The 17,258-nt window shown below is 43.8% G+C and overlaps 1 protein-coding gene across 2 annotated transcripts in view; it reads right to left on the bottom strand.

Annotated features, from left to right (window-relative positions):
• HPGDS (hematopoietic prostaglandin D synthase) overlaps nucleotides 1–17,258 on the bottom strand; it is a 70,985-nt gene that overhangs the window by 31,514 nt on the left and 22,213 nt on the right. For both annotated transcript variants that reach the window (XM_034771066.1, XM_034771067.1), the window contains exon 2: nucleotides 12,307–12,448. In XM_034771066.1, coding sequence (XP_034626957.1) covers nucleotides 12,307–12,439 — 133 coding nt within the window. In that variant the 5' untranslated portion in view covers nucleotides 12,440–12,448. The remainder of the gene's footprint in view (nucleotides 1–12,306; nucleotides 12,449–17,258) is intronic.

The raw sequence follows: 17,258 nt of genomic DNA, 5'->3' as shown, positions 1-17,258 counted from the left end.
AACATCAATGCTATAAAGCTACACAAAGATGGAGACATCTCCTATGGAGTTGCTGCCCACTCTTACCTACTCCTATTGCAGCTTCCTTTTAACTTTTTCCATTCTTCTTTTTTACTTTGTTTTCTCTCAGTCAGAGAATTAGCCTTCCTGGAAGCAGCAATTCCTGTCTGATTGATTGACAGAAATCCTGCTTCTGTCTCCATTTGTTTCCCCCCTCAACATTCTCTCTTCATTTTGACACCTCCCTTTCTTTCTCTCTCTGTTTCTTCCTCTTGTCTCTCATCACCTGCACTTTGGGTAGAAATCAGCTTTCAGGTATGTGTACACATTTCCTATTGATGTTAAATGGAAGAAGTACCAGAGGGCCAAACTTGCCTTTTTAATAAAACAACCTCTTCTGTTCTTCCTTCTCTCTTTCCACCACTTGCCTTCTGTACAATAGCTGTTCCCACTCCTCCCTGGTGTCAGACTTTTCCAACCCACCCATCCTTGTTTACAACGCTCATCATACTTCCCACATTGGTGCCTCTCCGCTCTCCCCTCCCACACTTTCAGAAAGGGAATCTTTTTTTTCAAAAGTGATTGAAATAAAAAGAAATCTTCTCGACCCTGCTTTCAGAGTACTCATTTTAACTGTCTCAGGGCCATTCTCTTTGTAAAAGCAGCTGCCAGGGAACCTGGTTACAATACAGATTTCCCCCAACAGGGTTAAAACACCAGCGTACGTGGGACCTTGTGGTATTTGTCGGTGTCCCCAGACCAGGCCCTGATCTATCTAACTTGGATGTTTTTACAGTGTAGACAGGTCCTTACTCTAGAATACAGCAATCCTGCAAATGAGCAAGGTCATGGGCAAAGGTCTGATACAGGGCTGGAATAATGAACTTTCTAAAGTGTGATTAAGCACAGTTTAAAATCCGCAATAGTTGACTCAGGTTCTGACACAGTTTAACTGTCTGCTGAGAATAGAGCGAAGGCATGGTACAAGTCCAGAGGGACTTCAGTGAGAGCATGTTTTTTTTTTTTTTTAAGCACCATTCTAAACACGCTGGACCCCATTCACAGGGACAGGCCAAAACATGTTAGGATATGACCCAACCACAAATGAGCTTGAGGAGTGCTTAAAAACAGATTTAAAAGCTGCTGTTACATCAGTGTAGATGGCTCTTAATGAGTCCTTTCCAGGCCTAGCATGTCTCACAGTAGCGCTACTGCAGTCACAACACAGATGAAAAGATAAGGAACATTTTAAAATTCATACTTGTACTGCCTGGGCTTGTGCAGAAGCTTTATTAAAATGTTGCTACGTTTTCAGTGCCACTTGAGTCCCTTGCATCTGAAGAAGTGAGGTTCTTACCCACGAAAGCTTATGCTCCCAATACTTCTGTTAGTCTCAAAGGTGCCACAGGACCCTCTGTTGCTTTTTACAGATTCAGACTAACATGGCTACCCCTCTGATACTTGAGTCCCTCTGCTAACCATCAGCTTCGTTATGGATCAGGCTAGCTGGCCAGCTAGAATAAGCCACTTACTGCACTTTGTACTTGAGCAGGAGAGAAAGGTGAGTGGCAGGGCTAGTAAATGATAGTGTGTAGGGTTACCATACGTCCGGATTTTCCCGGACATGTCCGGCTTTTTGGGCTTTCCCCCCGGACGGGGATTTGGAGCCCAAAAAGCCGGACATGTCCGGGAAAATTGGGACATGCCGGGCCAGCCGTGCGGGTGCTCGGGGGTCGGGCCGGGGGCTTGGGGGCCGGGCCGGGCCGGCTGAGCGGGGCCGGGGGCTCCGGGGACGGGCCGGCGGTGCGGTGCCTGGCCGGGGGCTCGGGGGCTCCAGGGCTGGGCCGGGCCGGGGGCTCGGCCGGGGTTTGGGGGGGCCGGGGACTCGGGGGCTGGGCTGGGCCGGGGACTCGGGGGCCGGGCCGGCACCGGCGGCTCGGGGGCCGGGCTGGGGACCGGCGGTGCAGTGCCGGGGGCCAGGGGTGCTCGGCCGGGGGCCCGGGGACCGCAGTGTTGGGCAGGCCGGGGGTGGTCGGCCAGGGGCCGGGGCCGGCACCCCAGGGCCGGGGCAAGCCTGGGCCGCGCCTCCTCCCCCCACACTCCCCCTTACCTGCTTCAGGCTTCCCGCGACTCAAAAGTTCGCGGGAAGCAGGGGAGGGGGCGGAGTTGGGGTGGGGCGGGGCTTGGGGGGTGGGGCCGGGGCCCCGTGGAGTGTCCTCCTTTGGGAGGCACAAAATATGGTAACCCTAATAGTATGAGGTGAGGAAAGCCTTACGTAGGTTGGAGATAAGGTTTCTGGGCAGCATTGACAACCAGAGAGAAGTCATGGGTTAAGCTCAGCATGTGGAGCCTTGAGAAGCTGGAAAGAAGCATAAATGTGACTTTTTTTTCCCTTTCAGTCCTGCTCAATTAGGGAGTCATCTTATGTGCTTATGTCAGTTTAGCTCCAAGTGTCCGTGGATATTCTTTTCACATTTTCAGAAATACAAATTCTCATCTACAAAAAAATGAAATTCCCACGGGAGCAATTTTAGGAAAGGAATCCAGAAAAACATCTTGTGGTCTTCCTAGAAATATTTCCATTTCTGAGCTGTGAGAGAAATAAATGCTTTTCCTTCCTTGCTGTGCAGGTCACAGTTGCTACCTTTCTTATCTGCATGCCTCTGGATGCATTATGAGTGCGAGTTGATTTATTAGATTAGAATGAGGACTGTCTAATAAGAAAGGGAGTCTGAGAACTAGGGTTACTATATTGCAATACTGGAAAAAGAGGACACTCCAAGGGGCCCAGACACCCAGCCCCAGCGTCTCCAGCCCGGACCCAAGTCCCACGACCCCGGTCGGAACACAGCCCAATTCCTGGGGGAATCGGGCCCTGCTCTTGCTAAAGCCAGCCCTGATCAGAGGAGTTGTTAGTTTTGATGCAGCCACTCCACTCGCACTCGGGGTTCCCTGAGCGTCTCTTGCCCGAGCGCGAGTGGCTGCAGCAAAACTAACAACTCCCCCAATCTGCGGGGGCACAGAGGAGGCAGTCGCCTCCTTCCCAGGCTCCAGCTGCTGCTGCGCTGGGGAAGTTGCTTTGGCCCCGGTGCGCGGTGGAGAGCGGCAGGAGCCGGGAAGTTGGAGCCCGGGGAGGAGGCGGTCCCCTTACCATGCCTCCCTATTTTCCCGGACATGTACGGCTTTTTGGAAATTCCTCCTGGACGGGGATTTGAGGACCAAAAAGCCGGACATATCCGGGAAAATCTGGATGTATGGTAACCCTATGAGAACAAGCAAACAGCATGGGTCACTGGCTAATACAAATTATTTCCTTTAATTCTTATCTGTTTTTAAAGTATGCTTTCAGTAGCTAATTGTGTGTATTTCCCTGTTTTTGCTCATTTCCTGATTACAAGTTGTTTTCTGGTGTGGCACACTGCCCTGAATTCTGTACTTAACTAAATCCCACACAGCTCCTCTGGAAGTCAATAAGGTTGCCACCCGCTGAAGTCATTGAGTGCATCTCAGAGGTTTGGAGCTGGGTGTGCCTCAGCTCAGATACAAGCTGTGAAGGTGTTTCATTGGCTAACTCCTGTAGACTCTAGCACCTGATGACTCCAATAAGCATTTAGGCCTGTTGCTCAAGGAAAGGATTGTTTCCTAGTGGGGATAGAAAGGAAGGTCTTTCAAACTCAAGGTACAACCTCTCACTCATAACAAATGATAAAGAACTGCTCCCTACTTGGCCCTTTAGGGGCAGCCCAACAGAGAGGGTTAAGGCCCCTCAGGCCTCGTAACTTGGATTCCACTTTTAGTCCATTCCAACAAAGGCAATTAGACATCACCTGTGTTATGCTTCCAGGCCAATGTAGCTATTCCTACATGGCTCCTGATAACAGGCAATTGACCTGTGCAGGGCAAATGGCCCACAATCATCACCCCACAGCCCTTTCCCATGGGCTACTGTAGCTCCTCCTGGCGTGAACCTGCTCTCTAAGGGCTCTGTGTCCCTCAGCAGCCTCCTAGTTTTCAAGCTGCCTCCTGTGGCTGGATCCCTGGAGACCCAACCCCCTTTCTGGGCCAGACTTTTTGAAATTGTTTCCACCTCCTTCCTGCTATTGACCAGAAGAGGGGACAGAGAAGGTAAATCTCCATGACTATTATTATTTCTTCTACCTTTCCCTTCTGTCTCATATGCTTCCCTTCTTCCCCAATGTCCACTCTTCTTTTCCAGGTTGATCCTGATCTTTCATTTCAGCTGTTTCTCGCATGTGTGATTTCACCTTCCTCCTCTCTTCCCTGGGCTTGCACTATGACATGAACTGTTCCTCCTCTATCCCATTTTTGTTAGTATTAAAACAGTTTATAAAGCTGCCGGAGTCCAAGCCAGGATGTGTCTGTGGTTAAGCTTTCTCGTGCACCCCAAAGCTTCATTTGGTTATGGTGCAATCCGGCAGCCTAACCGCCTCTAAAATAGGGCACTTGGGTTGTCTAGAGACTGACAAACAGTTACATCCAGCATTGTTTGCTGTGTTGTCTGTTTGTTGAAATGATAACCTCCCAAAATCAAGAATAGCATCTGTTTCTTTGCCGTTACATGGATGTTTATTTAAACTGAGCCATGGGAAACAAATGCTTAATTAGTGTCTGATGTCAGAAACATGCTAGAGAGAGAATTTGCTGGAAGGGTAAATGGAAGGAGATTTCACTTTTGAGAGGATTTTATAAAGCCAATAGAGAGGAAGAATTGTCTTGTGGTGAAGGGACTGGTTGGGACTCAGGGTAGTTGGGTTCAGTTCTTGGCTATGCTATAGATTTCCCATGTGACCTTGGGCAGGTCACTTAATTTCTCTGTGCCCCATTTCTCTTTCTGTAAAAAAGGGGATAATACTCTTTCCCCCCACCCTATCCATCTTGTGTATGTAAAATGTAGGCTCTTTAGGGCAGTAGCTACCCTTTAAAATGTATTTGGGACACAATGGAGCCCTGATTGAACTTGGGCCCTCTAGATATTACCATAACACAAGTAATACTATAATACGTGTTTCTTTTTAAAGTGACTGTTCACCAAGAGCCCGAGTGGTGTTATGTTATGTCATTCCAACAAGAGTCATTCAGGAAAAATGATGTGCATCCCCTGAGGAATGCTTGCTTCCTGCTGTCAGACACTAAGTCTCCGAAGAGTCATCTCCGAAGATTCATCACAGCAGAATAAATTTTCATCACAATAATCACCCACTCAGCAACTTGCCTTTGGACCTTTCAACCACACTTCCAGCCTCAGAGTATTCCCTGGGAAGAGATGGTTAATATTTAGCAGTGAATGACATAAAAATATCCCGTGCTACTTCTACGAAGTGGCTATTAATTGTCATTACTTTCCCCTTGAAGTTGTTCATACAACATGCTGCAGATGGACCTGCTAGTGAAGGCAGGGGGCTGGACTTGATGACCTTTCAAGGTCCCTTCCAGTTCTAGAAGATAGGATATCTCCATTAATTTAATTTTATTTATTTACAGCTAGGGAGTTTATAGACCTGGGATTTTGGTTCAATGAACTATAAAGATAGAGGTCAGATCAAAAGTTCCCATCTAGATGTGGCTTCAGATAAAGCCAAATAGCTTGACAGGCTATAGTTGCACTTAGCCACATTTTGCACTTACTTTTGAAGTGCATTGCTCTCTAGCACTGGTTGGCACTTTACATTATTTTAATTTAGGGACAGGTCGAAACAAGTCCATTTTACCCTGACTTTCCACTCCAACCGTCAACTTTGTTAGTTCAAATACCATGGAGCCTGGATCCAAACCACCCACTTTTTTTTTTCTCTAGCCAAAACACAAACCCCAGCCTCTTGATCTGGCAGTATTTTCAACACTTTGTGAACTAGGGAGTTTCCTGGTGGACGTAAACTATTGTGAACTGGGTGATTTCCAGGTGGGACATGAATACTTTTTCTGGGAGGTTTTGTTGGCTGCCAAGAGGCACCATCTGGGGAGATGGGAAGGATCTCTTGACAGCTGGGAGGCAGAACCAGTTAAGAATATAGGATAGTGCATGTGTCGAACAGGAGAGTTTGTCCATTCTTGTATCTGTCTCCCTTCCCGCACTCACTACGTAAAATGCTTTCCCCTGCTGCAAGTTCCTGGTTGATCCCCAGTAGTGAGGAGGCAGGTCTCATCAGCAGGTCAGGCATGCTGTCAGGGTGGATTTACCATGGAGCTCAGAGAGGCTTCATGCAGGGAAGATAGACTGGCAATCAGGAGGAGGTAGGCTGACAGGTGGGTTGCCTAGTGCTTGCTGAGTCTGCATGTGTGATGATTTCAAGTCGAATCTTAAGAGGCACGGGCAGCCTATAATTGCATTGAGATTGAAGGGAGTTGCAGGGGTTAGCTTCTCAGGATTTGTCCCTAAATCATCATGCTTGGAAGCCCAAATTAATAACAATTAAACTTTGTACAGCATGTCAAAAATCAAGTGTTAGGTAAGTGTTACTCTTTATTTGCTTATAACAAGAGTTGTGGGGCTCCGACATAGACCGGAAGCTCATCTGGATCCAATGCCTCACACTCACTACCTTTCCCGCTTTTGGGATATTAGCCTAAAGGTGGTCTGCGCTAGTCCTGAGCAGGCATTGAAGAGGAAAACTGAGTGAAGATTTTCCAGTGCAACAGTTTGCGGTTGGAAAATGCTGATCTGATGGAATAGACGCATTCTATGTGAGTGTGTCAATTCCATTGATACTTTTGATGGAAACCAAATAGATTGACAGGCTGGCCAGCTTGTCTGGTGTACTGGCAGCCTGCTGGCCAGGTTGGCAGGAAACCAGTCAGGGTCCTGGCTACCCTGCTGGCAGGGGGACTGCCCGGTTGGTTCCCCAGTTGCCAGCCCTAGGACTTCCCAGTTCATGAACTGCCCACTTGGCAGGGGGGCAAGCGGGCTGGACAGTGAAATGGATTGTTCCATTTTGTCAGAAATTCCCATACAGAGCTAAACATTGGCAACTCGGAATTTCCTGCGAAATGGAGATTCCTATTTCTTGCCAACTCTATTGAAAAGCAACCCGGAAGAGTTGCATTTACATAGCTTTGCTTGTTTACGGGTCTGCTTGAATTTCCTTAATATTGAAGTTACAGAATTTTTGCCCAAAATTACTATTTTGAAATCCTACAGCAGATTGACTGGTGACAAAAGGAAATAAATGAAATGGACAATTATAGACATTTTGTTGTCAAAGTACCTAAACCAAACCATGCAAAGCTTTCATGTTTATGGTGCACTGAGAAGACATTATAATAATCGGCAAAAGAGTAAGAGAGAGAGAATAGCATTAGGAGTAAAGAATGAATTGTCCAGCCAAAGCTGCTGAAAAGTAATGCTGAGTTAAGAGAAATGCTCAAAGATTGGCAAAACTGGCCACTCCAAAATCATATACTGTTTAATTCTGTTCAAAAGTAAAACCTGCAGCATTCTAAATTACTGTCCTGCATGTTAAGATTAACTCTTAACATCTTGCAGTGTTTGTTTGCCTTGGTCTTCCTAGGAGGAGAATTAAAATGAATTCTAACTCTGGGCAAGGCACCAAGTTTCAAACTCTGTTCTACATAGATACATGCATGCTATTTTTCAGGAATATCTTTGCTTGTGAGACAGGATGGAGAGTACATTTTTTGTCCCATGCTTGGTTGTTTTTTTGTTGTTGTTGTTGTTTGTTGTTGTTTTTTTAAAGAAAATTCTTATAATAATTCTTGGATCATCTTCATTAATGAAGCAAAATTCCACTTTGTGGTTTTTCATGCTTCCATGGCTATGGTCCCTGTGGATGCGGTTTTCCAGACTTTTTTTTTTTAATCTGAAACGTTCTCTGAGGAGCTCCCTTAGACTCTGAATCAGAAGATCTGTTCCTTGTCTGCAATAATGGGAGGAGAGAAGATATGCTGTTCTTTCCCCTGGATAGTTCGACCTTTTTCTTCCCTTGAAAGAGTAGTTTAAAAGAGTCAGATTGTGGGCTTGATTTCTGATTTTAGCATTCACAATTGGGCCCTGATTTGTTCACAAAATTAAGTGTAGAAATGTGCGCACATTCTTGTGTATGTTGTTATCCATGGAAATTTAGCTTCTGTGCTTTCCCCCAACCTATTTTCAATATTATAGTTACATAATTTGTAGCAACCAAAAATACACAGCTCTGCTATATTGTATAGACTATTTTTTTCAGATATAATTTTTATGTTAAAAAGGGAATCTGCACAAAACATTTTGAGCTATGTAGGATTTGTTGTCTAGTCTGAATGAAATTAATACTTTAGAGAGATGCAAATAAGCCATGCACCGCACTACTGTTGTATCGCCTTCTGCTAATGTTTGTAGTCTTCCAAAGTCTCCTAATATTTAAAGACCTGTGTGAACTGTGATACAAACGATTGCGGGTGTGAATGAGGAAATCTAGCATGATAACCACATAACTAGTGTAATTCATAATTGTTGGCTCGTATCAGTGGTAAAAGCTAGTCACTTGAGCTGATGTGTATGTATGTCTTACCATTACAACTGATATTTTAGAGCAGAAAGTCTTTTAATGATTATGTAGCATTGTGGCTTTGTTTATCCAGGCTTTACTGGGGAGGCTTAGCTGAAACACCAGGACATAGCAGTTTTTATTGCTTCCACTTTTAGGCTAGGCAGTTTTGAAATGAAGGGATAAGAAGGAATGTACAGCACATGATTTCCATGGATGTATGTTCTGGTAATGTCAGTATTCTCTTTGTAGGTGGAGTCTGTGGAAATTTTTTTCGATAGAACAGTATTCCATCAGAAAATGTGGTTTCATCTAAATCAGAATGTTTTGTATGAAGATAATGATTTGACATTTTCCACAGAAAGGTTTTCAAACAATTGAAAAGCAAGATAGCATATTTAATTTGGATCTTGTTTTATGCCGAGGTTATTTTGTTCTGACCGTCTTGTTTTATTTATATAACTATTATATTACATTACATTCACTAATTATGTCTTGACGCTAGTAAAACAAAATACACTTCATAAACTTGAACTCATGCAGAATGTGGTTCTGTTGTTTCTTACATGGAGAGTTTTGCCCTTGTGTTTTGAAAACTGCACTGGCTTCCAGTTTGTTTCTATATGCTATTCTTAGAGTTACCATAGTTCTGATAGACAAAGCCCTGTACAGCTTAGGCCCTGGCTAAAAGACTGCCTCTTTCTTTGTGCTCCGTCCTGATGGTTAAAATCAGCTGAGCTAGAACAGTCTAGACTTTTATTTGTTGAGGTTGGAGGCAGTGCAACTGCATTAAAGGATCCTTGGTCTGTCATTTGATTTCTCTGCAGGGCCCCAGTTTGTTTACCTCCAAGACACCTGACTGGACCTACCTATTTATTCAGGCTTTTATCTGTGAGAGAGTGGGAAGGAATATTTGCCTGAGGATTTGGCTAAAAGGGCTATTTGAGTTTCATTTGCTGGGGAATTCTTTGAAAGTTCTCATGATTTGACACTTTCAGCTTTGTAACCTTTTACTACCCATAGCTCTTGATAATTATGTACGTGCAACTAGAAGGTATATTTATTGCATAAATTGCAATACAACCAAATAACATCAGAGAAGCACTGAGCTACACTTTCCTCACACACATGAACCTTGAATCTGACTCATCGACTTGCATTTGGATGGAGGGGAGATTGTATTTGCCTGCGTACCTAAATATTCATTAAACATCAGCACTTATATACCTTTGTGATATGACATGACATTTCACCATGCTATATCTAGAAACACTGAAAGAGTGAATAATTAATTATTATTTCCCATGCAGTAGATTTTCCCATAGTAAGTATTCTGCTGCTGGCTGGTCTGGTGGAATGGTGTCATTATCTCTGCATGAACTCACCCTCACCCAGTGTCATTAATGAGAGGCTTGAGCTGTCCAGAGGCAGGGATTTAGGATCCAACTCTTGGCTAAAGTGGCATTTTCAGGTATCTATTCAACTGTTTTTCTAGGCTTGGAGTTTCCCATGACAATCACCGCTATGTCCAATCCTCCCTCTCTCTCTCTCTTTACTTTTACTTGCATTTCTAAAATAATGAATGACCCTTAGGGAAGTACTCTATGCCTGGTTTTGCCATTCACAGATCTTCCACTGGGTCAGTGGGAGTTCCAAGCAGAGGGCTGCTGAATCTAGCCCCAAGTTGGACACCAGCTAAACCTTCCTTCCCCTGCACTTTACCAAATGTATTATTTACTCTGGAATCCAATGTCAGAGTCATAGTAATAATGGTAATATTATCAATGTGTATATATAGCAATTTTCATCACATATATTCCCAAAGTATTTTACAACTTTAATTAAACCTTACAACACCCCGGTGGAGCGGGTCGGTATTATTTTGATTTAACAGATAGAGAAACAAAGGTTAAGTGATTTGTCCAAGGCTCTAGAGTAAAGGCAGATCCAAGAACAGAGCTTAGAAATCTTGGTTCCCAGTTTCTTCTTTAACACACCCTGCATCCCTAATCATTCGATCATGATGATGGTAGTGCAGATGGGCTGCAGTCAGGCATATTGGCAAACAGACACTGGATAATGTAAAAGCTTCATCATTGATGGCTTCATGTCCTGAATGCTAAAAATACCTTGGAAAGTATTTTCCTGCCCTTCTGCCTGACTGGTTTGAGTGTTTGTGATGTCTTCAACTGCTGCATGGGAGATACAGCATCTTGAACTCAGGACTTGGCAGGTAAGTCTGATTTTCATATGTTTTAAGATGTAAATACATTTGTAATTTCTAAGTCTCCATTTATATTGTCTGTTTTATTTAGTCTTATTTAATAATCACCTATCCAAAATTCTAGGTACACGTAGAAAATGTAAACAAACTTTATTTGTGGATACACATGAGTTCAACTTAAAAAAAGTCCAGCACTAAAAATTCTCCTAAATCCCTCTAAAACCAACTCTCTGACCATCACTCCCATCCACTTCTCCCCCCTCCTTCCCTGAAAATGCCTTGGGGAGACCTAAGATATACTGCATGACGTGATGGTCAACAGAATTAGGCTCTGATGGAGACATAGTTTCCAAAATCCAAGGCCCCTCACTGAAAACAACCTGTCTATATTTCTGCCCTGTTCCCCTGATGCCCCTTCTTATTTTAGCCAGGGGTGTCTTAGTCTGAGCTCCCCAGCTAATAGCAAGTGTCTCAGTGTCACTCCAGAGAAAATGATGTTTAAAGCATTCAAGATTCAAAGCATTTGGGGCTTTATAGACTAAAACAACCTTTGATTTCACCAAGAACGAATTTGGAAGCCAGTGCTGATCATGTAATGTGTTCCTTCCAGGAAGTACCACTTAACAAATGGAAAGCCGCATTTTTCCCCAGCTGAAGTTTTTCTGTAATCTTAAAGTGTAGCCACCATGTAGAAAGCACTAAAGCAATCTGTTCTGGAGGTAACAGAATAGAAGCCAATTTCCTCTAGTGACAACATGGAGGAAATTGGCAAGTGCTTACCTCCAAACTACCAGCCTGATCTCAGTCTTTTCTGGACTAAGACTCACTGACGAGTTAAGATATTAAACAGTTTTAAAGAGTAGAAACTATGCCATGTAAACAAAGGGCTTGGCATACACATGACATTGCTTTGACCTTTTGACATTTTATTCTCATTCTGTGTCAATCTCAAGTTAATTGAACTGTAAACACAAAGGAGCCCTGTAGCTTTCTGTGCACTGTTAGCTTCTCAGTAGGCTGTATATTGCTTTTCAGAGGAAGGCTGTGGTCTATCATTGTCCCTTTTCAGCTACTCTTGTTGCTTCTGCTCGTAGAGAACTTGTCGGGTCACAAGGGGCAGTCCCCTCTTTGCTGCTTTAATTTTCATTTTGATTCTGAAATTGGTTTAAGGGCTTTAGCGTGGCCTTTGGGGGCAATTTTTTCTAAGAGCCTTAGTGTGTTAATGCTTACCTTGTTTCCATCAGTTCCTAGCTGACAGCGTTTGAAAACTTGGGGCATGAGACCTAGCTGGTGTCAGTATATTCAATGAGGATAAAAGAACTATGCCAATTTACACTAACTGAGGATCTGGTCCTTGGACTCGTACTGCCTGGTGGAGAGACAAGGGATGAAATCCTGGCCTCACTGAAGTCCATGGTAAAATTCCCATTGATGCCAATGAAGCCAAGATTTCACCTGAAGGGTTTTAGCATTTATTAATTCTTCCCATCCTAAATCAGCAAATTGGCACCATCCCATGTGGTTTTGTGTTATGACTGGATTTCTTGTCAAGCTTTGGATGCAAGAATCTGTTTTACTCACTTGGTTTGATTTTGGGCCAGTCAACTTGTTCTATCCTGTGGTCCTCGTACTTTATGCCTGAATAGGCAAACAGATAGCGAATGATTTCTGCTCTTCCTCTCAGATTGAAATACATGAGCTTGTAGTGTGGCATGATGGATCTCTGAAAGAAAAAGCCATGTTGATTATTTGACACATTAACTACCCTGCCACATTTATATAGAAGATATACCTACGTGTTTGTGACATGGTAATAAAATGTCAGTACATAATGCCAAATTAAAAATGTAATCTCCATTCCATGCCTTAAACATGCCTGCTACCCACGATATATTCTACTGCATAGCCACCACATGCTATACCTGTAGTTCCACATTCTATAGCCAAAATAGTCCAAGTTGGATGCTTAAAGCTAAGATGACAACCATTTGAGTTCAACTAAAAGAGTCAGGAAGAGAAGAGGACAGGGGCATATCAGTCTACAGCCTTCATCTCTCTCTTTCGTGCAGTTACAAAGCTATGGCTTGTCTTCTACAATTTTATTTTATTGTAAAACCCATCTGTAAATGAGGGAGTTTTATATTGTTCTCTGGAATCTGAAGCACTTCACAACTTACAAATGATGAGCTCGCAATGCAGTTACTTTCTATTTTTGTGAACTGCATTTAGCGAAGCTTTTGTTTCTTTAGGGGTGTTTGCAGGCTGAGCAATTCATAGGCAAAACTTTAAAAACAAGCCAATGGTAGTTTTAAAAGGTTGGGATAGTATCTCTTTTAAATATTGTGTTGTAAATTTTTATTTCACTTCTTCCTCATTAGTAAATACAAAAGGCAAGTGTCTGGGAGAGGTGAGGTGGGACAAGGGTGAGCTAGAGATTACATTTTTTAAGGCGTGAACAATGTATAGTTTTATATAAGCTCAGAGAAATTCATTGTGTGATGCTGCTTCATGGTGGTGATAAATTAGATGGGGAAAAAAGTCTCTCTTTTGCAGCTACAAATATTAAGATGTTGCTTTTTTATCAGTCCAAAAATGTCTAGGCATGGAGTTTTTGCACCAGTGTGGCTGCATGGACTGCCACTGGCTGTGATTCTCATTGTTCTTTTTAGGTTTCCTGTTTAGTTGCTGCTATTTTAGGGCCCAAATATGGCTTAGGGTGTTAACAAAGAGAAGTGTGTGGTTGCTTTTGAATTTCTTCTATAAAATATCCCTAAACATGTACAGACAAGGATTTTAGTGATGTTAGTGTTTCATCCCAGTCAGAAATGACCACTCGAAGTTTTGTCCTGGTATGTATGCCCAATCCTCCTGGTGCCTTTGTGGGTGGTGTTTACACTTTCTGACCCCTTGTGAAAAAGTGATTAGAAAATTGGAAAAACAAAGGGAGAAGGGGAAATGGGAGGGAACAGAGTGCTTGATGAGGCTGTATGACATGCATTTACCCATGCTAAAGCGTGATAACTAACAAAGAACAGATACAAAACTGTTTCATTAAATAAACATTTCAAACTGGTGTCAAAGTTTTTTTTCCTTAAAATCCACATCAGATTTTTTTTTATCCCTGTGCCCTGTTTTTTTCAGGCTACCTTTAAAAGTCTTGTGGTGGTGTGTGTTTGTGTGTAGATGCTTGTTTCTGAGTTCATGATTTGTATCTATTGTATCTTAAATATTAGAATATAGGTTTCCCTAATATGCCATTGCTGGTTTTATTTTATTAAATCCAAGTTTAATAAATGTAATCTCCATTCCATGCCTTAAATTCTGAAAGAGTTACAGCTTTACCTCAATGGAAACGGCATAGCTTGTGGACGGAGAAGTAAAAAAGTGTTATCAACTCTGACTGACAAGTTTCAACTAAGCTTGCCTTTTGTCTCATACACGAACTGAGGGGCTTAAGACAGCCCAGGAGAGGGCTGTGGCAGGAAGGAAAAGCCCAGGCTGATTAGAGGAAGCAGGCCCAGCTGGGGCGATGCCCCAATCAGGGCCCAGCTGGCCCTTATAAGAGGGTCGTGGGCCAGGAGCAGAGAGACTCTCTCTCTCTGCCTTTAGAGGGAGAAGGGCCTGGCTGCTGGGGAGTGTACTTGGGTACCTAAGGTGGAGTAGGGCTGGGGGAAGGCAAGAGGAGCTGGGGGGCTCCAGCCTGGAAACCCCCCAGGCTGCCAGCCTAGTGCAAGGCCAAAAGGTACTGGGGTTGCAGAGGGCAGCCCACAACCCTCCTTGCCAGTGATGAGTGGCAATCAGACTGCAGTCTGTCCCAGTGAGTGGGGGCTAGATGGGGACTGGCAGTAGCCAAGACTGAGGCAAGGTGGGGATAGGTGGGTGGGGGTTTCCTGGGGAGGGGAGCTCCACCGAGACTGTGGGGGTACTGCGAGGGGCAGAACCCCAGCAGAAAGGGGCACCAGGGTCTGGGAGGGACACAGGAGCCCAGCAAGGCAAGACAGGGGCCCGCAGAGGGCGCTCCAAGGCTGTGAATGAGCTAATTCCCAGGACAACAGCAGAAGGCGCCACAGCAGTGAGTCTCTGCCCGTTACACGAATGCCTTAACTAAAATTTTACACTGTTAGAGTTCCTTTAAGTTAGGCTGTGCATGCTATATAAAATAATGCTGAGGAACAAGCCTTAGTGTTTGTGTGGGGGTGACTTAGCTGTCAAATAATATAAATCTAGTTTGAATGTGTGCTTAATGTGGTTTATCTATAAAATGGTATGCAAGCTGACTTTGGATATATGTTAACTGTTTTGGAAAGGAGGAGGTAGGTGTTGGTGCTGTATATATGTTGTAAGTTTTGCTAAACTATTTTGTTTTATTGTATGTCCTTCAAAAACATTACTAAACCGAGGAAGCTTCTAATACAGTTTACGCAAATAGGTGCTAATTTCCAGTAAATAGAAGATGTTCTGAAGAAATACATTACTTTGAATAAAAGGAATAAAATAAATTGGAACAAAGGTTAGACATCTAATTCCATTAGGATCTCTTTACTGGTGCTTAAAGACAATTACTAAAGGAATTGTGTAGAAAGAGGAAATTATATTCCTGGTCCAGAATAAAAAAAACAAGTAAGCCTAATTCCTAAATTTGCATGGGTTTTGTAAAAAGTTTGGTAAGGAAATACAGCTATGTTTCTTTAGGACAGGAGACTGGCAACTAAAGAAAATATCCACTTAAAAAGATGCGTGTCTGATAGATTGGTACACTGCCAGGGCCGCCCCGGGGGGGGCGGGGCAAGTGGAGCAATTTGCCCCGGGCCCCACAGGGGCCCCGCGAGCCCTGGCCGAGAATCCCTTCCCTGGCTAGAGGCGCCTTTTTACTTACCTGGCAGCGGTCCGGGTCTTTGGCGTCGGGGGCCCTTCAGTCGCTCTGGGTCTTCGGCAGCAGGTCCTTCAGCGCTGCTGAAGACACAGAGCAACTGAAGGACCTGCCGCCGTTGCCGCAGACTCGGCGCGCCGCTCGGTGAGTATGTCCGCTCCCCCGCTTTGCCTCAGGCCCCCTGAATCTTCTGGGCGGCCCTGTACACTGCCTATATACTATAGAGCTGGGCACATTATTTAAATATATAGATCACTTTTAAAAGTCCTTTTTTAATTGATGGAGGGTGGTGGTCTGGCATATATACAGACATAATAATTATCTATTTATATCGAAGTGATCAACAGTACAGGTCTAGTCTTTGTAATAAATCACATAACTGAATCTCTCAATACTACAGTAGAAGGGGAACATTTTCATGGAATGAGTTAACTCTAAGTAAACCTGTGATATTTAGAGTTGTACAAGATGGCGGCCATTTAGCCATCACGATTCAAAACATATGCTCTTGGGAGCAGATGAAAGACTGGCTTTATACTTCAAAGAAGGGGGTCTCTGTTTAGGAGACACAAAGACTGATTGTACTTCATTATTTCTGAAACATGTAAAGTATGTTTTCCCTCCTCAGAGATACAGGGATCTACTTCGTATCACAGCAATAGAGCAGTCAAAAAAACAATAATTTTCCTGGCAGATAAGCACATGGGAGTTTGCTAAATTTACCATGAAAGATATTTATTCCCCTGCGGCATGCAGCAGGGACCGAAAGCATTATTGATAATTTAAGATTTCCAAGACCATGGCCTGGAGTTGAAGCAGTTGCAGACAGACATCCTGAGCTTAAAGGATGAAAGGTCTGCTATAGTTTCAAAACAAAGTTACCGCTGTCATTGTTTCCCAAGCTAGGAAAGTTGAGCCTTTTTTTAACCTCATGAAAAATGAGGCACTAAAGACAAAGGAAATTGTATTAAAAGACACACGTTTATTATTCCACCTACAATGTTGTATGTGCAATTTGGCAGGCAAGGCTCCAGAAATGACAATGGAAATACAGGATGTCGGGTCATTGTTGGCCAAGGAAAGGGATGAATGAACTGGATGGTATTTCGGTCTGACGGGGTGCACTAACTTTTGCAAAAGAAACACTACAAAACTTTGGCATTTGTTCTAGGCATCAAAGACCAGAATTCTATTGATTTTGGTGAAAACCAGAGAAGCCTGACTTCCACTAATCCTAGTATGGGGGGACACTGTGCTACTGGTGGTTTCATTTTTGACACACAAGCCTAAGCTCCTGAATATCTGTGATCAGTAAAGATTCCGTGAGGCTTTTTTACAAAAGCAGAGTTGACTTAATAGCACTTCTCCAGTATAGCTCAGGTTTCTCAAATATTGTATTCCATTTGGTGAGTCTCACTTCCTGAAAGATATTGACAAATTGGAAGGAGTTGAGTAGGGTTACCATACGTCCGGTTTTTCCTGGACATGTCCGGCTTTTCGGCAATCAAACCCGCGTCCGGGGGGAATTGCCAAAAAGCCAAACATGTCCGGGAAAATGCCGGCCGGGCACTTCCCCTCCCGCGGCAGCTCTGCTCCTCCCCGGACTCTTCGGCTCTGTTTAAGAGCCGAGCTGCCCGAGCGCTATGGGCTTCAGGCAGCCCCC

Source organism: Trachemys scripta, chromosome 5 (genome assembly GCF_013100865.1).
Source record: "Trachemys scripta elegans isolate TJP31775 chromosome 5, CAS_Tse_1.0, whole genome shotgun sequence".
Taxonomy (NCBI): domain Eukaryota; kingdom Metazoa; phylum Chordata; order Testudines; family Emydidae; genus Trachemys; species Trachemys scripta.
The sequence above is the reverse complement of the archived record's forward strand: the minus strand, read 5'-3'. Positions and strand labels throughout refer to the sequence as shown.